Here is a 24,056-nt window from a genome sequence, read left to right as displayed (position 1 = left end):
TACTGGTGTATCCATGGATTTGCAGGCGCTTAAAGTGGGCAAAAATTCACCGAGTTCTGTACTCTATGCCAATGATGCTGATCTTAGAACACATTAACTTTTTATTTATTTTAAATCTAAGGGTAAAGTAGATCAAGTGATGATGTATTGAAAATTGTAAAATATTGTTATTTGCTCTAGTTATCTCAAACAAATGCAACAACTTCTAAATTGACATTGAGAGTTTGTAACTAGTTTACTGGTAGTGTTTTCAATGGGCATTTACCTAATGATGAATTCACTGGAAGCCATGAGTTATTTTTAATTAAAACTGTGACTAAACTATTTTTTTAAATAATATCCCATAACATTGAAAAAAACAGAAAACTTTTCACATTATAAAAAAATCCATTTTAGGAATAAGGCAAAAATTGGTCAAAATAATTGTATGTACTAACACGTAGATTAAGTGCGTCATGTTTGTAAATTTTATATAGTTTACTTTGAAATAAAATACTGTCAATAAAAAAATTATTTTTTTCATCTGGGAAATATTTTAATGCCTGTAATCTTTGTTTCCGACTTTGTAAGAAAAATAAAAGTAAAAATCTCTGTTAATTTGATATTGTACAAAAATCATTTTTTTAACTAAAAATAAAAATCCTCGCTAAAAAGCAGCTACTAACATTTGTAATAATAAATAAATTGTAGTATCTAACATTGGATTAGGTCTAGAAGGCGTTTTAAAGTGATGTTAGATCATTACTATAATACCTGCCATATGGGCGGAGTGAGTTCTTGCCCATTTCCAGCGCCTGCAGACTCGGAACGCAGCTCAGGATTTCGGCTCGGTTTCTCCGGCCCAGAGCACGTTCCATTATTATAATTCGTTGGTATTAACTAATATTTTAGAACTTATGCTTGGTTATTTGGACCTTCCTCCTCTTGAAATTACTCTTCTAACCTTAGTTTGTCTAATTTTGCTATCGGCTCTTCTTTTCCAGGTCTTCAATGACATGATCCCCCTTTTTTTTAATCGTTCACCTTACTTTTATTACCAATAAGTTCAAATAGTTACCAGGTATGTACCTTAACTCCTTTAAAACTTCGAAACCCAAATCTATCCTTGATTAAAACATCCAATAGATTCCAAAAGCACCAAGATCAAGGGTTGATATCAAAATAAAGGTATTTCTAGGAAAACATATTTTTCTATGTGTGCATTCCTATATGTAAAGGTATTTTTGAATGCTGTTCAGGGACTCGATGGAGTTTTGTGTGCTTCCATGAAGGCATTTCCTTATGAGGTCTAGTGAAGCCTAGTCCCTAAACACTGATTTTATTTAATTCTCTAACTCTTTGTCAAAAAAGATATAATATATATATATACACACACTTCATTGGAAGCTCTCACTACATGCAGTGAGGTAGACCTTTTGTGAAGTAGATGTTTAATGTTTGATAACGTAAAAAGGCACAGCAATGTGTTTTAAAAGGGCTGTAAAATACGTTACCGGGAGAATAGTAATCAATTAAAAATAAGTTTTGAAAATATTAAATTTGTGGCAGTCCGACTCCTTTTAAATAACACGTTTGTATCGAATGGGGTGCAGTTTCATGGTTAAAATTGTTTCCATACTACATAAAATGTACGTAGTAGTTATTGACAACCTGATATTCCAAGTAAAGAGTTTTGGAGAGAAATACAGTAGTATGGACATAAACTGACCCAAATTAGAAGAAACAGTATGCAAATATACTGTGTAAAATTTGGATAAGTTAGGTAATGTTTCCTAAGATCCCTTATGGACCTAAAATCCAAGAACTTCCTTAATTTTTGAAAAATTAAAGAGGTTCTTATAACTCTGATAGCCGAGATGACCTTAAGGTGAGAGGTCTGAATCAGACGCTTGGTAAGGTTATGGCAGGTTGGGAAATTCTTTAACCCTTTCAGGGCCAGGACCAAACATGAGATGTTGCAAAATTTTTTCACATATCATATCCGCTTGTGACTAGTCAAAAGTGCCAGGCTAAAATTGGCGATTTTGCAGTCTCTTAGATTAAAATTTATAACTTTTCATAAAAATTAGAGAATGACCTAAAAGTTGCACCAAATTACTCGTATAGATATATACTATCAACAAAAAAATATATAGATGTATTTTTAAGTAATTTAAATTTTAAAAAAGTAATGTTTTAATAGATTACTACATAATTTTTTTTTGTAAATAACTAAAAAAGGGAAAATAATTTTACCGTGGGAAGATATTTTATTATATTGTACATTTAGAAAGGAACAACCAAACAAAATTTTGTGTTATTTCTCTCATAAATAAATTTTTTATGACACATTTTGTATAAATACGCATAATTGTACTTCACAACATTTTATTATAAATACGCATAATTGTACTTCGCAACATTTTATAAGTGTTTAAGCAACTGACTCTTACACTGCAAGAAACTTAAAATAAATACTCACATTATGGATGTACCGGTAAACAGATGATTGTAGGATCCATAAACAGTTTCAATACAGTTAAAAACACTATTTACCAAGAAATATTTACACAATTTTATTTGAAATGTATTTACACTTTTTATATTTACAATTAATATTCTACTTACAATTTCACTCCCGTGAGATCGCAAATTGTCAGTCATTGTAACTACTACACAATAGCTAAGCACGTAACTACTAACACTACTAACATTTACAACCACAAAATAAAATAATAAAGGAGAATCCAGCATATAATAGTACGATTACACTAAAGCATAAAGAATTAACAACAATAGATCGAGTCAGCTGATAATGTCACGTGACAATTATTACGAAATAAAAATGCATAGACCTCCAAAATAAAAATTATATTCATATTAATTATCTACAAATATACCAGGGAATAAAAAACATAAAACTTTAATCATTTGATGTCGTATTTATTTAAGAAAACGACGAATATCAAGGCGACTATATATTGCCGTCTGGCGCTTTTTTGCGTATGTCACCGACGGCAATATATTGCCGCCTGGCCCGGAAAGGGTTAAAGCAGGTTAAAATTACCTTCACGTAATATGTACATTTACTTTGATAAATAACATTCTAACAAATTCGGTTATATTTAACATAAAATGTGTTTCTGTCTGAATTTAATTTTTAAAATATAATACTCAATATAAGCAGGACATACATAATTACGTATAACTACTTGTTCAGGCTTGGCACTGCTAAAAGCTTTATTTACAAAGACATTATTGTTTGCAACGCATTGTGCTAATTTCAAAAACATACTTGCGACAATAAATACAAATAATAAAGCTTGTAGTAAAATACAATGCTAATCCTTATTCGCCATAAGTGTGTTCTTTGTTACCTATACATACTAGGTTTTTTTTAGAAAACTAATTCAAGCAATTTGGATTGATATCATTAAAGAATAAATTTATTCGTTAACAATAAACTTTGTTTTCTGCCAAACCTTAGCAAACTCTATCACTCCAGGGGCCGAAGAATTTCATTTTTCTAAGCGCATTATACCTCGAGAACGACTTACAACTTTTGCATGAATCTTCATTTCTATAGGCTATAAGCAACTAGTTCCGACAATGGGGCGTGTCAATTCATAAGATCTAGCTGAGCGTTAGCGAATATTTTTACATTGGTTTTATGGGCAGCCCCGTTGCCAACAATAAAATATCAAAATAAATTAATTTGTAAAAAAAACTTAGTCCAATATGTGATTTTTCATAGAGTAATAAGAAAAAGAGCGGAAAGTCAATGTTAAAACTCTGTGGCAATATTTGATTTTATCGTTTCTTGCGTTGCAGTACCCTCCCTAGCTCACCGGTAATTATAATATTTAAACACTCTGTTTTGAAACTTATGTTAATGAACACAATGTGAATGTATCAAGTGGCAAGATACCTCGAGTAAAATTTCACCTACACACTCTAAATTTGGCATGAAATTTCTTTACTATGAAGACAAGAATGAGTTCTCCCAACTATGGTGACCAGCTAGCCTCATTAAAGACTATTTACTCAGTAAATTGACATAATTCTTCGTTTGTCTGCTGGGAGATAATAATCTCGGTACTGTATGGTTGCCTGTTTGTCTATCTGTCCTCAGAAAAATTAAATGAGTTGTAGACTTAACTTTTTGCAAGCAACTTCAGTGACGTCTGTTACGTGACTTCGGTTGTGACATACTCCTATCCGTATAATAATGATCCGTGAAAAGTATAAGTAAAAGTGTAAAACATACACATACATTATAGAAAAGAATTCTGAAAAATCAGTTATACAAAACGAATAAGAATTTATGTAACAACGTAGAGTAAAATCAACTAAATTAAACAAAACTAATTAGGTCTTTTATGTTTAGATTAAGAATGTAGCAAATTAAATTCGAACGTATAAAGTTTAATTTTATAAATCTAGTAATAACAATGTTATATAGGTTAAATAAACTAAATACACCCAATTTTATGATGCTGGTTTGTGTAAATTATACAGTTAAACGTAACATATGGAGGAATAAAGTTGTTATACAATTAGAGAGTAGGTGCTGCTACCTGGAAGGAACTAAACGAACAAAGCGCGGACCAAGTGAATAAGCGCATTCTAGCGGACTAACTAACAACTAAAAGAGATTACTACGAAAATACAGAACTACCAACCATTTAAACAATCGACGAGAACAAAAATATCAAAACATCAGATTGCCATGCAATGGTTTATTTAGTATAGTAAGTAATAAATACGTTCGTATCCATAAATTTTTTTTCAACTAACTCTAACCTGTATCTACAGACAAAAATAGGATTTTGAATACTTTGTCCTGAAAAGTATTTGACACGTGTATACCGTAGGCAAATGGGTAAAAAAGTAAATATGAAATTATTGAAGACTGAATAACTACATTTCTTTCAGAGGTTAAATTAAAGCTATTCTTTTTCTAAACCGGAACATATCTTTAGACTTTCTCAAAGTTAAAAATCTAGTCCCCATCTCCAAATAGGCTAATTTTAAAAGTTTTTGAATTGTCAAATAAAACCACATATGTTTTATTAAAATAAAATTGACTATAGGCTTAAATTAAGGATTTCTCTGTGCGAACCCGAATATTACATTACATTAGGTGTTTTTTGTAACATCCAATACATACTCCAATGTATAGATATCAGCTAGTATTTTACTCTAGAAAATCGAAAAATAAAAGTTATTTATGTCTTACTGATCGACTCATAAAATATTAGTGTGCCATAAGTCATCTTTCCAGGTTTAAGATATTATATTCGTTCTTAAATCTTTACATCGTTAATATGCATTCGCTTGAAATTTATAAATTGGGTACAATTATAAGTTAATTTGCAAAATAATGTCAAATTATATTTTAAAACACATTGTACTGAATGAATAAGTGGATTACATTTAAACTTTACTGACTTATAGAGAAATAATAGTGTTCTTGTAACAGGGAAAATGCAACAAGAATGGTCAAGGTCAGACCGTGCCATTGAAACGGAATCGTCTCCCAGAACACCAAGTACGAAAGATGAAACGAGTTCAGTAAAAAAAAAAAAAACGCGTTTATTCGTATTTTAATATGGGAATGTTATAGGAAGAGAAAAGTTATTTATATATAGAAGTGTCAATATAGAGCAACACAGTGCCTTGACATAGATATGATGATATAGATAAGCAATCGGAGTATAAACAAAGAGCATAATTTTGCAGCAACAGTTTCTACCTGAAGAGAAAACAAGAAAGAAATTATTTGTTGTATAGGATTTCTTCCAACACAAATAGTATTTTAATAATAAAATTATAATGGAAAATTCTTTAAAACTATTTGTAATGTTTTGGCTTCTTCAGGAATCGAATTGTGACGTCTCCGGCAGAGAGTCGAAACCTTATCCCTATGCTATTGTGAAAAGTCAATGTTATTAATAATGAAAGTTTTAAGTTTATATGAGTGGTATGTACAATGCACTAATGCAGACACTGTTATTTACAGAAAAGATATGCGAGTAAAACACATGTGACAATGGAAAGACGGCCATGCCTAGTAAAATCCGCAGAACGTGAAGCAAAATTAGCGAGTTCTGTTGGGTAGTCCTAGTTGATACATCCAGGATTGGATTTCTTTTTACCTTCTTACCGACCGGGTGTGCCAAAGTCTGTACTGTAGATCCGATCTTATTCTTTGAAAAGTTGAGAATTTTCGAATGTCCTTTAGAGATATGTAACAACATCACCAGGGAATTTCAAAATCATTCTACTTTTCCCCCAAATCGGGGGGGGGGGGAGCATCTAGAATATTTTATGTAGTATGTGTGACCCATCGATTTTACTTTTAATTAATCGAGTGTCTTGTTAAGAGAAAACCAATGACATCAAGTAAATCAAATTCTGACCTCTCTATTCAAAATTTGGACAATTTGAACAAAGGTAAACGTCGTACTTTAATAACTGATTTCTCTTATAGATCGTATTTATCAAGACTTTCAAAATGAGGAGTCACACGATGTGACTATTGTTTAAAAATCTTTCACAACTTACGTGAGTTAAAAAAGATTTCCTTCACAAGGCTCTCAGTGTCGTATCCAGAAGTTGGTTTTGGGTGCCCATTTTGCATGGGGAAGGTATCAACACAATATTTTATAAAATCTAATAAGAATAAAATGTTCAATAGCTTTACTACAAACAATGTTTCACTAGCACTATTACTCTCGCAGTCATCTAGCATCATGACTAAGTTTAATCAAACTAGGAAATTGCATAATGAACATTTATTTTAAACGGTTTCTAATAAGTTATGTATAACAAATTTAACTTCTTAAAACTTGATCTGCTAAATTGGTTGAAAATTGGTTTCAAAACGTTACGACGGCAATTTTAGGACGTAGGCTAAGTCCATAGAAATTGTAACAAAAGGTTGTGTTGTCAAACAATATTAAAAAATGAACAATAATAAGGGTGCGTATACTCCAATGTACAAATCTCAGCATACGGTTATATTGTAAGACAACCATAGTAGATAACCCATCCTCTACCTCCAAGTTCATGATTGCAATGCCAGCCTAGAGAACAGATCTTAAATATCTATTATTAGAACCCAACAGGACCTTCTGAAAATCGTGTTGTTGCCCGTCTGTGCGACAATTCTTGATAGAAAGGTCTTGAATCTTGAAATACATAGGTTCTTTTTGGTCAAAAAAAGAACTGTTATAATTTTGGGATGAGTAGGTCAAAGGACAGTTCGTTTGTGCGATAGCTCATTTTTGTTTTTGAAGGGATTTCAATACTACGTTGTATCGGTGTATTTCTAATACAAATGTGAAGACCATCAAGTATTCATACATCTTTTAATGTTTCTCCTCTCAGTCCCATAGGCTTAAGTGTCTATGAATCAAGTCAGATCAGTTACGTGTTTAGTTAACCAAAACTATTGAACTTAGCTTTAAACTCATACGCATAATTTCCTTTCAGTCATTCATATATACGATATAGTTTCCAAAATGATTTATTTCGGTAAACATTTTACGCTAGAGTAATCCTACGATAATCTTTTATGAAGATGATAAAACAGGGCTAGACATAAAACCATACCCAGGCTTATGAGTGGACTCGCTCTTTGTATGTGCATTCCGATGCTGGGCTCTTCGAAGTCGTTTGCTTCTCCGTTGAAGCACAGGGTGGTCCAGGTGATGCTGCAACTCGACTTAGGAGGGCATTGCGAACAAGGTTCGCCCGTCCTGTACACCGGCTTTCCAGGTAAGTTCCCTTTCGGTTTGAAGTTGCAGATGAACCGGTACTCGATAGTCCCACCACCCATGGCGAACTCCGTATACCCGCAACCTATGTAGACGGTGTTCCCCCACGCGAGTTGCGTGTAGTTAGAGGTCGTGTTCTCAAAATCCGATTTATAGTTGTGCACGTAATTCGGATCCAAGAATTCGATCTCTTTGAACCAGGATTTCAAAGATGCGTGAATCCTCTTCGTGCGCTCCACTCTCCTGTCCAAATTGATGGCGCCCGTGTCTTCGTAGCTGGACACGTAGGAGTTCTGACCAACTTCGGTGCCGTCCATGGCCCGCCTGCACACGTCGTGCAACGGCTTCCCGCACTGGTCCGCCCAACGCTTCGCGATCATCCCCATCTCACCGTCCCACACCAGTTTCATCATGTTGCTCGCCGGCGGCTGTGAGTACTTGTAGGACACCTTCTTGTCCCAGTTCTCACTCCCCATGGCTATCACTTGTCTCCAGTTGTTCAGAGTCTCCAGGATGTACAGTTTCTCCTGTTTTCTGAGGTAGACGTTGACGTTGTTTTCACAAAGTCTGCCGCCACCCATAGGGTACTTGCACACGGTGTGCTTCGTGCCGTTACAATCCGTGCCACAATAATCGTAGTCGGCTGCCACTTCGACGCACACTAACTGTACAACGATCCAGGCCAAGAAACAGTGTACCATAGCACAGGTTACATCAATAGTTTCAAGTTGGGATTCGTGTGTAATTTTTAACGGACGATTTCGCAAGTTTTAACCAATAAACGTCAACTGACCTCTTATTTACATCTCTAACATGTTCGTCATATGTTTATGATGCAGACGTTTTCGTTTCAAGATTGACTTAAATGTCAATTTATCATATGATTAGACTGAAAGGTAAAGTTGTCGCTATTCACGGATTAAATTCATATCAATACAAATTATAAGTTGTATTTATCGCAAATAAAAATGTATATGACGTAGGAAAATCCAATATCACGTTAACTGCAGATGGACGTAATTAGGCTACATAAGTATTTGTCACTTTGTTATTGGTTTCTGATTGGAGGTCTGATTTGTAAGCTAAATTTTTCATATAATGTTAATAACTCACCTAGGATCTTCTTGTAAATTCTAATAATATTCAAAGTTATTAACATTTGAGTCAACTTTTTTCTTTACTCTATGGATTGATAGTCTTCTTACTTGCACAAAATCGATGAGATTTGAATTTGCAATACACCCTGCATTAGGGTTGAGCCATACATGACATCCAAATATTAAACTCGGTGGATATCCGCTTTTTGCATAATGGCTACAATATTATGGTAATAATGGGAAATCTTTATTAACTTTTTTTTGTCTGTTAACAGGCGAATTTTGTACATTATGAGTAAGAAATAGTCAATGTAATCTTACAGTTCCGTATACTTAAATTTTTATTTTTTTCTTAACAGTAAACTGTGCGTTTCTAGAAACATTTAAAATTTTCTTCTATTTATTGGCTGAACATTAACCAACACTCAGGGGGCTAGCAAAATCTAATTTCTGTCTGTTTAAACGCCCGATAACATGTAGCTCAATGGTGAAGCATGGTCCTCCTTGCAGTTTTGCTGATGTTAGTGAAGTCAAATTTTCCGTAAGATATCTTGAGAAAGATTTGGGCCATGGGGCTATGGAAACGAGTTCGAATGTGTTGTTAAAGACCTGAAACGCTTGCCAAGGGACGGAATATTGAGTCTGCTGACCAAGCGATGTAATAAAGTAAAACGTTTTTAAGCCGAACTGACCAACGATGATGAATTTTCTGATCTTTTTACAAAGATTTAAAGTAAATGTATTTACAGTAGCTTGGATAGAGCTATTGCTCAAATTATCAGACGTTTTGACAGCATAGTCAATATTAAAGATCATTTAATTTTTTTATCCCAAAAGTAGCTCACAGAAAACAGTGACTATGAAATAAGTATGAGGAGGATGTTTCAAATGCGCTAGAGAAACACATAGTGTGCCTCAGAAATATTGCTTCAAGTGATATAAAAACAGAGAATTGAAAAAAGTTAAGGAGTTTGCCTCGTGAATAGTATAAAACACAACTCTATCAAGCAGTCTTCCTGATTCATGTACAGCTATGATGATGTTCTTAACTCCCAGCGTTACGTCAACGTCAGCTGAAAGATTCGTAATTACCAAAATGTCTTAAAAACTTCTATAATCTTTCGAATACGCATTTTTCATGTAATTTCATTACAATTTTGTGTAGGATAATAAAGCGTTTTTTTTTTTTTTTTAATTTGTTAATGATTTTAATTTTGGAACTGTCATGTTTTCAACCTAATTTGAATTTTTTATGTCCATTTCAAAGCTCAAATTGATCAAGACTCATTTGAGAAACACAATGACCAATGACCAAGTTGAGTGCTTTAGGAATTTTGATCATACAGCATCAACAGGCTGTAATTTTTACTAAGCGTAGTGTCGACTTGAACAAATTGGCTGAAAAATATTTCAGTTATAAGAAATGAACAGGTTTTTAATAGGTATAAATAGCCATCACCTACTTGACCATTATTTATATTAATTATTGGTTTTCTATATCTTATGTTTTCTAAGGTAATGCATAAATAAATGTTCTCTTCTTTTTTGCAGAATCTATGCATATTAAAATTGTAACACATGATAATATGTTGTACACAATATATCATGTGTTAGCACAACTTCGAAGCATATATACATCATGAGAACAAATATACCCCGACGGGGAAGTAGGCTTTAAATAGAAAGATATGGGTAGGACGGAATAGAGGGGGGGGAGTACTGGAGGGACAGGACAGATTTTGCATGCAACTACAGTTAAGCCATTACGTGACACTCTGGTCTGGCGTACCCCTACCTTGTTGTAGTAGGCTAAATATAAATCGATTTGCTACAATCTCATAACAAACAGATCAATTTATGTTTAGATTTTATAACTTTCTTTTTTCCAATTCAACAGTCTTTCAAAATTCATTGATTATTCAAAAAATCGGAAAATATATTTTAAGCTTAAGAGTTAGCTGACTTTTTTGTCAAAATAACTTAAATCTAGTGGTATGATTATTTTGTTAGTGTTTTTTGTTGTGTCAAGTTTTTACTTGATAGTAACTCCAAAATTGTCACTAATTGTTAGAGTATTCAGAAATATATTGTTTGTTATTTTTTGTTCTTCATACAAACAGTTGAAAGCGGGGTAATTATTTATATATGTGTAAAATGAAAGTTCAGCATACCATCCAATTACCTCAGCAGTTACCTTAGACATACAAAGACCATATTCATTACAATGTTGTTTCCAAAAAGGAAACTCCATGGTCATAGGAAGTGGCCTTTCCTGATGTACGAATTATTTGTTTTAACCATCTATCTAGCTAGCTATGGTATACGTGTGTGTAAGAATCCTGTCAATTAAAAATTTCTTTCTAAAACATTACAAATTATTTCGTTATTACACTTGGGATGAAGAATTAGATTACACTACTCTAGCATGTTGTAATTAATAGAAATTAACACTTAAGACTGAAGTAAATTACAGTAATTACAAACATTGCCAAGTGCCATGAAGTTCAACTAGGTGTTATGGCGTATGACGCAATATTTCTTCAAGATCTCAACCTTACAATACACATGTGTTCAAGAACTGAGTGAGTGATATAAATATAATTTCTAGACTTTTATTGACTCTAGCCTGGAACTGTTTGTGGTAACCCAGGCTGGCAACTCATGAAAGAAGGATATTGTATCCTTGACTGTTACAATTACGTTTCTTATTTCCAGTAATTTACTAGCATTATTGACCAGAAGATTTAGTTTGTGGCTTGAGCAATGGAAAAATAAAGATTTAATGTACTTTTTATTCAAAATGGCCTGTAAACCGCCTTCTTTTCCAGCCTTTGTAGAACATCCGTCAAATCCAAATCAATAACAAATTTCTGCTGAAAGATTCTGATCAACTAAAAACTCTGAATTGCACTAATAGTTGTAGAAGAATCTTGAGATTTCAGCTCAACATAGGCTACAAATTAATCTCTGATTTTTTTTATTTTCATCATAAAACTGACATCCGATAGAAAGCTGTTCTTTTCCAGCAATATCTGCTGTTTCGTCGGCCACTACAGCATAAGCTTTTGCTTTTTCACAATATTCAATAATTCTTTCTTTGACAACTTCATCACATAATCCTATAATCTCATTTTGAATTTTTGGTGAAGTGTAGAATGCATTTTTTTGACATCTATCTAAGCGGCTCTTTAGCTTCTCATCACCAGAGAAATTCTCAAATTTCAGAATATTATACAAGAAATAATTGATGACAATATTTGCTTGTAGTCTTCAATCATCTTCTGGTGATCACTTTGCAACCTCCCCCTGCCCTTTGCTGGGTACGCCCTTGAAAGTGGATCCTTGGGATGACGATCTGAGATACTATCCACTTAGCTACTAAGAGCCAAAATATTGTTATAGATTAATCATATTTGAAGGAACTAAATAGCTGTATTTAAGTACTAATAAATTTTACTAATTTACAAATATACAAAATTGTATTACGGACGTAATATTAACAGTTACTTAATTGGCAATAAAATGATAGTTAGTACTTTTCTGTGAATTTACCATCTTGAATTTGTTTAATATTACAAATAAAAAAATAGGATAAGGTGATATTTAATTGTTTCTTAAACTTAATTTGATTGTACAAAATTTTGTTTTACATTTCATTCCATTGAAAATTAATAAAAAAACTACAATTTTATAATCTCTTACTTTTACAACCCAAGTTGACTTATAAGTCTTGCATTGCTCTTGAAACATATAACTTGCCTTATCAACGTTTAAATTAGTAAGTATCTAAATTAAATTACAAAGCTTTTATTGTTTATTTTGTGATTAATACTGGAAGAACAATTTGACCACCTTATATATCATCTGAGGTGATCTTTTCATAAAATTGTACTTTTTTCACTAATAATATTTTAATGGTTTGAGATATTGAACACCATCTTACATCTTCAAAATCAGAATTAAAAACTACTTAAAAAGTTATGTGACATGAGCTTATTTGTATTTAAAATATTAAACCTAAATGCAAGCTGGCGGATTCAAAAGTGGCCAAAGGTACAAATTCAAAAAGAGTTAAAGTGAAAATAACTTTATTATATGAACATACACTAAATATTAATAATTCACTACTAATATGATTCAGAGCATATCCTTTTTTTGATCAGTGTATTTTATGTTACCTCTGTAGGAGTTGGGTACTCCTCTTGAGGATTCTCTCTCCAAGTCAAACAAACAAACCTGGTGGAGGCATCCATTAGGACCAGCAATTTCACATGAACAAGACCACTATTATCACATCATTTGAGTTATTTGAATTCTCTCGCATTACATTTGGCCTCTGTCATGCAGCTAAGACTTACCAATGTTTTATTCTTGCAGTCCTACAAGGCATGGCTTTGTCTATGCTTGCATTAATGATGTTCTTGTTGAATTTGAAACTGAAGACCAATATTTGGAGCACTTATGTTTGTTTTGGAATGCCTGTACCCTTATGGAATTCAATCATTTGAGACTAAATCCTCATGTTTCTAGGATTCATTTTGTTAGGAAACGGTAACAAACATTTAGTTACAATGTGCTATTTCGTTATTTGGTTGTTATTGGTTTGTGGAATGGATCCAATCAACACTCGGTCATGCATTTATATTTACATTTGAATATTGGAAGAAGTTGAAGGATCATGAGTTGAGATGGTATATACAATACAAAGGACAACAGAAAAATTGGGATGAAATGACATAAATCAAAACCATTTGCTACTTAAGAATTATATGCTGTAAATGAAGCTCTCAAATATACACCATTTAAAGGAAAGAACTGCTCTAATACTATCTCTATTTCTCAAGTAGGGACAATATGTGCAGCCTGGAAAGGGAAAAAATAATTAATTTTACAACTCATTATACTCACTTCACTTCAAGAAGTTACAGGAAGCACTTTTCTTATTTCAGGTCACATAATCATAGGCGTGTGCAGGGTTCATGATTTGGAGGTGCATGACATACTGGGGGTTTGGGAAGTATGGAAAACCTCCCTACAGAAAAAGGGGTCCAAGACCCACCCCTGGAAAAATGTTTGGAATTGATACTCAACATTATGAATTTTGAAGCTTTCATTTGATGCTGACAATTGTTTTGAAACATAGAACTCTTACATAGCACTATGTTGCAGTAGGTTAAAGATAATTGTGTCATAACAAAGTCGAAAAGTATTGATCTTTGATAATAAGCAAACATTTGTAAAGGAGGAAAAATGACTTTAAGACAAGATATGTGAATTAAATAAAATTATTTTTTAATGGAACATAAACCATTTGCTGAAAAATGACAATAACATTTGCCTTTCTCCAGAAATCATACTTTAAATTCATCAACAATGTTTGCTTAGTTAACATTCATAGCAAGTTCTTGTTCAATGAACATCAGCATCAAAAACTGCAACCTCTCTTGCATTGTTGTTGTTCTAAGCTTTGTTTTACTAATACTTAGCTTAGAAAAGCTTCTCTCCGATGAAGTATTTGTCACTAGTATTTCCATAAGCAGTTTCAATGTTGCATAAAGCTCGGAGAATAGGTTAGCTTTTACTTAGACTTTTTAGGTTAGATTTTCAGCACTAAACCATTTCTTCAAGACTGTTCTTGTCATACCTATCAAATGAAGATAAAAATTACATTATATATTGCTATGCTGTTAGAATTAGTATGTGACAGAGTCATCAAAGTATATCTATTGAAAAGCCTGAACACATAATTTTATTTAAGTTATTACTATATAAGTTCTATATTTTATTTATATTTGATAATAAAATCAACTTTTAAATTACATCAACTGGACAGTTTTTGCATTACTACATTTCGTCTGCTTACCGAACCCTTTATCTGATGAGGGCTTCAGTAAAAGCCTAAATGTAAAATTTATAAAAACAACTGTCCAGTTTTATATTTAGAATATGATTATACCATCAAGTATAAATAATAATTATAAACCACAACTTTTAACATTTTGTTTGGTATGAAGCCGAAATGTAATAATTTATTAAAAAAACTGTCCAGTTTTATATTTTAAAATATGTGTATGCCATCAAGTATAAATAATTATAAACCACGTCTTTTAACATTTTGTTTCGAAAAAAATTAAGAATTTCAATAATTGTTAGGCCTACCTTTGGGCCTCCATTATCACACGTCTTGTAGCTCTGCAGTAGTTGTTCTGCTTGGATACCGTGCAAATCAACATGAATTCATTTTAAAACTGTTTTAAACTCGCCCTCATCTACTTTCAACTTCACAAGTTTCCCTACTGCTCTGCTACTATCAAGTCATATGTGTGTTGGTCAAATCGTTCGACTGTACCCATTATTAGTAAGTCAATGAATGGGTGTCAAACATCTGTCCTGGTCTTTATTAGTTTCAAAATAGTGAGAGTTTTGGACAGTTTCATCAATACGTGAACACTTTTCTTTTTTCAAAGCAGGAACCTCTACATCTACGTTTTGACAAACTTTTTTTTAAATAAATTTCATTTCTCTGAGATCAAAGAAATTCCCGGAGTATTTTAACTCCATTCATGGCTGTCAAAAGGGAAATATCCACAATACTCAGCTTTAAATAATTTTCAAGGACCTCACTTAGTTTCTTGAAAACTGACTCTGAATTTGTTTGGTTTATTTCTGCAAGCAGAAAAATCTTTCACTAGGACTGTTATTTCCTTCATCAAAATACGTTACAACTACAGACTTTCTGATTACCGTTCACTGTGCCCTTTCATTACCTATAAAAGATCTTTCCCCTTGCACAGCCTGTACAATACTCTTCAAAATACTGTTGTGCAAGCCTTTTATCAGGTCGTTTTGTATATGGTTACTGGTGTATAAGGTGTTTCGAGGTGATTCCTCTAAATGCTGTCTCATTTAGATCATACTTCTTCAAGATTTCAACCAAACTTACAGATACAGATACAGATATACTTTATTCATGATCATTAAGAACAGAATATGTGTCAAATCAAATGTACAGAGAATAAACATATAAAATACAAGTCAAGCATCGGTATTTTGTCTTCTTGCAGCTTCAAAGTACTCCTTGAGGTTGTAGAAAGGATTTTGTTCAAGCCACTGTTGAAGCTGGTGTTTCAGGGTCCTTCCTCTAAGACCTTCGAATTGTCTTGGTAGGGAGTTGAATAGTTGACGTCCAATGTAAGATGGTTTTTTTGTATAGAATGTGGTGCGGTGGGTTGGCAGATAGTAGTTTCTTGCTTGTCGAGTACTGTAGCTATGGATGGCATCACATCTAGGTAGATCAAGGTTGTCAACATGAAGAGTAACAGCTTCAATGTATAATGCCACCACTGTCCGTATTTTGAGAGCTTTAAATGCTTCACGGCAGCTCTCCCTTGGTTGTAGATTAGCCAGGATTCGTATGGCTCTTTTTTGTAATACTAAAACCCTTTTGGGGTTTCCTTCAGATGTGCCTCCCCATAGGACTAGACCATATCGAATGTGGGCTTCAACTAGTGCATAGTAGGCTGTTCTAGCGATGTTCAGGCCTCCCAACATTTGCATACGTCTGACTACGTATATCCCTGTCCCAATCTGGCTACAAAGTTTGTTGATGTGACTTGTCCAAGCTAGATCAGAGTCTATTGTCATTCCTAATAGTCGTGCTTCCTGTTCCAATTTTATGTTGGGTACATGTGGTACAGGTTCTGTCCTACGGCTAAAATTTAATTGTATGGACTTTTTAGGATTTATTTTTAGGTCATTTTTGTCAGCATATTCAATTGCTTTGTTAAGGGTTGTGTTTATGTCATCAGAAAGGTCTTGAGATAGTTTATTTTTCACTATTACAGTAGTATCGTCAGCATACATGACACATTTGTTCTCAGTGCTGTCATTTATGAATTTAGGAAAGTCATTAGTTAAAAGGATGAACAAGACTGGACCAAGAATTGATCCTTGAGGTACACCCCTTTTGACTGGCAGTGGCTTTGATGTAACTGAGCTTTTTATGTTGTTTTGAATTTGCTGTACTTCCACTCTTTGAGTCCGGCCTATTAAATAGGTCTTAAACCAATCCAATTCTCTGTGTGCCACTCCAAGAGATTCGAGCTTCTGTAGTATTAACTCATGTCCAAGGCAGTCAAATGCTTTCGAATAGTCGAGGAGAATTGCTGATACATAATTTGAGTCTTCTAGCTGGTCAATAATATATTCAGTTATATCTGTTAAGGCAGTGATTGTAGACCTACCCTCAAGGAAACCGTGCTGATTGTTGGTAATGAGACTGTGGTTTTTAAGATGAGACATCAGCTGAGAAAGTACTATTTTTTCAAATATTTTTGCAAAAGTTGAGATGTTTGATATTGGTCTGAAGTTGGCAATATCTGTCTTGGATCCTGATTTATGCTTAGGAAAGATTCTTGATTGTTTTAGGGATGAAGGGAATTTTCCCTGTACTAAAGATTTATTTATTAGGTAGGTCAGCGGCACAACAAGTTCCAGGGCACAGTGTTTTACAAATTTAGCTGGAATTTCATCTATTCCACAGGATAGTGATGGTTTCAAGGAATGTATTACATCTATAACTGTTGTAGGTGTGATTTCGGTAAAATGAAACATACAAGTATGTTGACTAGGAGGAGTTTTAGGTGATATGAGGTTTTTAGAGCTTTGAGGTTTTTGTAAGGTTTTGTCTGCTATTTCAGAAAAGAAGGTATTGAAGTAGGATGCTAGTTTATCAGGTTGGTTTTCTGGTTTTCCGTTAATATCTATAGTCATCAATTCCATATCTGTTGTCTTCTTATTTTTCCTTTCTGAATTGATAACTTCCCACAGAGCTCGGGACTTGTTATGTGCAGAGTCAATGTATTCTGTAGTAGAATTTTGTCTAAGTTTCCTTAAATATAAGTCATAATTTTGCTTTCTTTGAATCATGTCAAGTTTGTCTTCTGGTTTCCCTGAAATCCTAAACTTGTTTAATGCTTCTAGGTAGCTCTGTTTTAGTCGGTTTGCTAACTGATCGAATATAGTTTTGGGCTTGTGATTTGCTTTTGATCTTGATTTTTTCTTTGGGCATATTTCTTCAAGAGTACCTCTGATTATTCTTTGGAAGTTGTTATAAGAAATGTCAATATCAGCACTGCTGTATACAGTAATCCAATCTTCTTGTTGAAGGATTCGCTTTAGGGAGTTTAAGTTGTCCTGAGAGTAATTTCTCTTATATATTGAGGGCAGAGTTATCTTGTTTTCTGATATGTAAGTTAAGGTAAGTGTTTGCGCAGTATGGTCAGAGAGTCCTGTTTCAGAAACCGAGAATTGGATTAGCTGGTCATCTATATTAGTACAAATACAATCTATTGAAGTAGAAGTCATGGCCGTAATTCTAGTTGCAGGTAAGGGGAGTCTTCTTATATTATGGGTCAGTAATTCCTCTTCAAGTCTTCTGGTGTCCGCATGGTCTTCATCCAGTCTATCAATATTTATGTCCCCCATAACAATTACTGATTTTGATTGTGTTTGCGCATAGTCAAGAATATTAGATATTGATTCTATTGATGACTCTGCTGGACCTCCTGGTGATCTATAAATTCCTAGTAGGTAAAACAGGTGGTTACCACAATTTACAGAGATCATGGCTGCTTCACATACAAATTGTCTGCAGAGACTCGAAACATCTATATTCGTTGTTTTCATTTCTGTTAAAACATTCTTGAAGATGGCTACTCCTCCCAATTTCTGTTCTTCTCTACTGAAGTTTGCTAACAGTGAGTATCCAGTTATATTAGTATTTCTCAGTTTTGATGAATTTAATCCATGTTCAGTCAGAATTAAGAGAGATGGTTTAGTTTCTTGTAGGAGTTGGGTTAAATGTTCTGTTTTATTAGCTTTTGTTTTTTGTTTTATTTACTTAAAAACAATGCTGTATTACTATTACCCTCAGTTTCTCTATGCCCTCTAAAAGGGTAGCAGCAAAAGAAGTAGCCATAGGTGTCTTTCTGGACATCGAAATAGCTTTTGACAATACAGGCACTCAGGCGATTGTCAATGAGGTCTCAAGACATGGTATTGATGGTCAAATATGTGACTAGATAAGGGCCCTACTCACAGATAGGGTGGTTACTTGGTAGTGGTCTCTTATGGAAGCGAACATCAGTGCAAGAACTATGAGGGGCTGTGTCCTTTCTCCTCTTCTGTGAAACCTAGTTGCGGATAACCTGCTTGTATCTTTGTAAGGGGGTATGCAGCATATGACATTGTGATTCTTAAGAGTTGCAAGTTCACCACAACAGGCACAGAACTGACGGCAGGAACACGGCAGGAAACTGGTGTTTCCCCACCAAGAACTGGGAAATTGGTTTTTGATGACAACCCCACCAAGTATACCATGGTTGCCTTTACAAGAAGGCTTCAGTTGGAAGGTATTGGTCCATTCTTATTGAGAGGCTCTTCCGTTGAATTAAAGTCTGAGATCAAGTACCTGGGTGTAATTCTTGATAGGATTCTGAACTGGGAAATCCATATAGAAAGGGTCATCGCTATAGCATAATGGTATTTGATGCAATGCAGACATGTGATAGATGGGTCTTGAGGATTTAAGCCAAAGCTTTTGTATTGGCTCTATATCTCCGTGATCAGACCTGCACAGAGTGACCTTCTCCCCTTAAGTAGATCGGTGTCTGCTCAGATTATGGGTCTGATTACAGGACATGATCACCTGAGGAAGCATCTTCACAGAGTCTGTAACGGGGGCGTGGTGGCAGGATATGACGGGGCTCGGCCAATTACTTTTTCCGATACGCCAAATCTGGGTATGGCCCTGGTTGGAAATAACATAATTCAATCTCCTTTTTCAATTGCTAATTATTACAATTATATTTTGGCTTCTGTAAGATTGTTGCAGTCTGTATAAGTTTCCATTATGATAATACCATACCTCTGGAAGATTTCAGCCTTTATAAGTTCCTGACGGTTAAAGTTCTCGACCTCTTAGTGCTTTCAGCCTACAGGAACTTTCCATATTAGCCACTGGGAACGTAGAGGAATTATTGAAAAGAATTTTGATTCTTCCGTAAGAACTCAATGTTGTACTGTTGTACAATGTTAAACTCATATTGTATGATTAGGATTTGATCTATACTTGGATGTTTGTAAATGCAATCATAAGTCTTGCTGTACTGTTATGTATAGAAAATATGTATGCTGTGTATGAACTCTTGAACTAATGTTGATTAAAACCCATCCAAAAAAGAACATGATAATTTTGATACAAGTTCATTTATAAAATGTGCAAGGAAGTTAAGTGGAATGTTCCAGCCCTGCTATGGAGAGCATAAGTACCCGATATGACAAGCTATAATCAATATAGGGGTTTCAACACAGACTGCAAATTTTTTGACAATTGGACTAATCAATGATTTATATAGCTTCTTTATTACAAGGTAACAACTTTTTTATGCAATCTCCTTTGTTTATGTTATTTTCTTTCTTAATAATTTCTATCGTTTTTTTTATCATCCTTGGATAATAGTTGCCTAATTTTGTAAGAAGGTACTTTTATTTTGTCAAATTCTGCTGCATGTTTGGTTTTGAAACTTGTTAAATATAAGATATCATATAACATAAGTGATTTTTAATTTATAATAAATCATAATATAGTTTAGATTACTTAAACAAAAATTATAATTCCGGTAACACATTTAAAAATTAAATCTTTACTTACAAGTAATAAAATTTGTATTTATGTTCATTAGAATTGGTTACTCATTTATATCCTCAAACCATGTAAACTGTTATTAATTAATTTTTGTATTTATTAATTTTTAATTCCTCCCATATACAATGTATGATAGTTGTTCTACAACAAATTTACTCTTTAACATTGTTATACCGCTAGTAGTGATCGCACATTTTTCCAACATTAATTTTTATTTTTTGATGGCCTTTTTTATTTATTTGTGGAGTTGCCTTCCGGTGAAATACTTGATTTCATAAGCTCTCACAAAAAATACAAAGTTATATTGGAAAAATGTGTGATTATTACTAGTGGTATCAAATTGAAACATTTCCAATTACTCCAAGAATCATCACTCTTTAATGTGTTCACTGCATTGCTTAAATTTAGTCATTTTTCTCATACTGCGACATGAGTCACTGGTAACTTATAAAGATGCATTATTTCTGTGCGATGTGGTTCACCAGTGACTCATGAAGATGGCTACCTTGACATCTGATAGTTTAGTGAATGTCAAATCTAGAATCGTCTAGGTGAAATTGGCGGATCTATCAGAGTGTGTTCTGTTATGGAGTCCAACCGTCTATGGTATTTACTTTCAACTGTCATGAGTTCCATGTGACTTGTGCTGCACACTATTTATATTTAATTAGAGCAATATATAATTATTGAATAGAGCTTCAAAACATAACAAACGTAAAGGTTTGGAGTATGATCCACAGCAGACAGTGACAGCAGCAGGTGAAATCAGCATGAACAAGAGATAAAACTATGCATCTGACTCATTGGTGGCTCATGCCACTCACAAGAAATAATGTAATTATAATGTTTAAGCTAAATAAGTGATGTGCGACATGAGCCACCCATGTTAATAATAAATAAACTCATACATAATAATAAACATCATAGTAATAGTTATAAAATATACTTCTGACCACTTCAATCCTCAATTAAAATGTGGAATGAACTCTTAATAATATATGTTCCGCAAAATAAATTATGTTTAGTGAAATTAGGTAGGTTTCTCAAAAACTAAATGTGAGTCATCAGCGATTTATGCTGCAGTAAATGTGTTAAAAACTAATAACTAATTTGTAACTAATCAACAATAGGACATTAAGACAGTTCGAATACCACTAAACATTGTTGAGAGTAGTCTGTTCATCTTTGTTGCTTCACCTTCCTTCTTTAGCAGAGCTGGTGTAAAGACATTTGGGCATTGTTCCAATTCATTTTAATTTCTAATAAGAATGAACAGATACAAGAACTTCTGATTCTTAAACCCAGAGGCGGATTTGAAGATTTGCCGCCCCTGGGCTATCCACAATTCTATACACATTCCTGTTATTTGTTTCTGTTGTTAACAAAATACATCATTAAATATGTGTTCAAGTGCCATCTTTGACTGCAGTTAAACAGGCAATATTTTATGTCAAAATATATTTGTTAGTAAATTTATTAAACAGTAAACAGAATTATAATGTTATATTATAAATGTTAATATTAAAATTGATTCTTAGCGTCATGCCCTTAATGCCCTTAAACCTAAGACCTAGATAACTTTACAAGCCACATGCAACTTTCTGGAGTTTCCTGCTGTCCCAATGTTAGAACTGAATGTTGATTTGAAAGGATAACAGGTTTTTGAACATTTGTTATCATAAACTTACATCTTTAACTATTTACTTCAAGATCAAGAACAAAAATGTAAGACCGAAAGACTGCCTTTTAGCATCCCTTGTCAACCATCACCAACCTATCCCCCTTAATGTTTTATATGACATATCCTGGTGCCACAGGAAGTACCCATACAGATTTCATCAATATTTCACTTTCTCTGGTGTGTATGAATGTTGTTCTGTGCAGTAACATGGCTTATACTTCATTTAATCACTCTGGACCCTCTGGTAGACCTATATTCCTGAGATTTTTAGGATTCCAATCTTCAAATCATAATAATGTTTTTTGTAACATTAACAATGCAAAATGGCCGAAAACCTGTAATAATTCATTACTTCAAGGATGATTTGGTTGTTTTATTGTAAAGGAAACACTAGATAATCACATTTCTAGAAAACAATGATTAATATCACATTTGCCTAACTTTAAAAATTTGTCTTTATTCATAATTCACATTATGAGTGTTTAATTTATATAACTACTAGCAGTTAGGCTTCATTCGCAATTCAAAAAATTAAAGTTTAGCCTTCTTAGTGAAAGCATTTATGATGTAATATGATGGAGTCCTATGATATTTTTCAAACAGAGGTAGACATATCAGGAAGGCCAACATATTATCTCAATGTACATTGCTAAGAGATTCAAAAGTTAAATAAAATTTGGACTGGTTATATTTTAGATTTTGCTGTATTAAAAAATAAATACATGTAGGGCTTGGACACCTAATTCGGTAAAAAGCATTAACTCTGCATGTTCAATTTCTGTGTACTTCCTATGCCATAGTTGAGTTCGCCTTGTGCCATGATCAAGAAAATATATAGACCTACCAATAAAAACCAATGTTGATCAAAAAGCGTCTACTTTCGGCTCTTTTAATTTTCTTCCTGTGTAAGATATTTCAAGTACCATAGATATAGTTTGCCTTTTTGTCCATTACGTATGACTGAAAGTTACTGCAGTCGAAGAGTCAGTTTCCGCCATTTAAAATCACAATGCTGGTCTATTTATTTATGGTTCCACAGCTGATTTTCCATCAGCCCTTGTAATCTACTTCTGGTTATATTTCAAGTGCCATGGCTAGAGTTTTTTTGTCACGATAAAGAAAATATATACGTGTGAACAAAAAGTTACTGTAGTTCCAAAAGTTCCAATTCGGTCCATTTAAATTTCCGTCTGGTTTAATTTATATACACTTGGGTTTATGTTGTTGAGCTGATCAAGAAAATAAAAACCTATTTAGGTTTTGGAAACCAATTTAGATTAAAAAGCTTCTACGATATTTCTGGTGCTATGATTAATTTTGATGATCAAGAAAATATGTGCATAAGTAAGTTTTATAAGACAATTTCAGTTAAAAAGTGTATATTTCCTACTTGTATTTCTCTTCAGGTATAAAGGAAAGAGAAAATAGTATTTCTTCTTCCTTTGATTTTCCTTAAGCTTACAGTAAACATTCCAAAACAATACCACGGGAGCCAACCAATGTTGAGTACCACACTTATGGGCAAAACTTAAGTTTTATTCACTATGGTGGGTTTTATAACAGCATTTAAATAGTATTTCTAATGCATTAGATGGTTTAAATTCATCACTGAATTAGATAGTAATTTCATCTTTATATTACACTACTGATCTGCATTACACACTGTACTTTTCATGTTTTCTAAAATTTAAATGTAAACAAATGTTACTACCTGTTTGGTGAACGTCAGCTGTAATTGTCAACAGCTGTTTAGTGCCATTTATGTTAGGATTACGTTTTGTAAATATTATAATTATTTTCTGGAATTCTAA

The 24,056-nt window shown here is 33.4% G+C and overlaps 1 protein-coding gene across 1 annotated transcript; it reads right to left on the bottom strand.

The window, feature by feature from the left end:
- Positions 1–7,494: 7,494 nt before the first annotated feature.
- Positions 7,495–8,594, bottom strand: LOC124358673 (venom allergen 5-like). The gene has a single exon (XM_046810978.1). It carries the CDS (start codon positions 8,459–8,461, stop codon positions 7,544–7,546), a length of 918 nt encoding a protein of 305 aa, XP_046666934.1. The 5' UTR covers positions 8,462–8,594; the 3' UTR covers positions 7,495–7,543.
- Between the last annotated feature and the right edge of the window lie 15,462 nt (positions 8,595–24,056).

Source organism: Homalodisca vitripennis, chromosome 3, assembly GCF_021130785.1.
Source record: "Homalodisca vitripennis isolate AUS2020 chromosome 3, UT_GWSS_2.1, whole genome shotgun sequence".
Lineage (NCBI taxonomy): Eukaryota > Metazoa > Arthropoda > Insecta > Hemiptera > Cicadellidae > Homalodisca > Homalodisca vitripennis.
The sequence above is the reverse complement of the archived record's forward strand: the minus strand, read 5'-3'. Positions and strand labels throughout refer to the sequence as shown.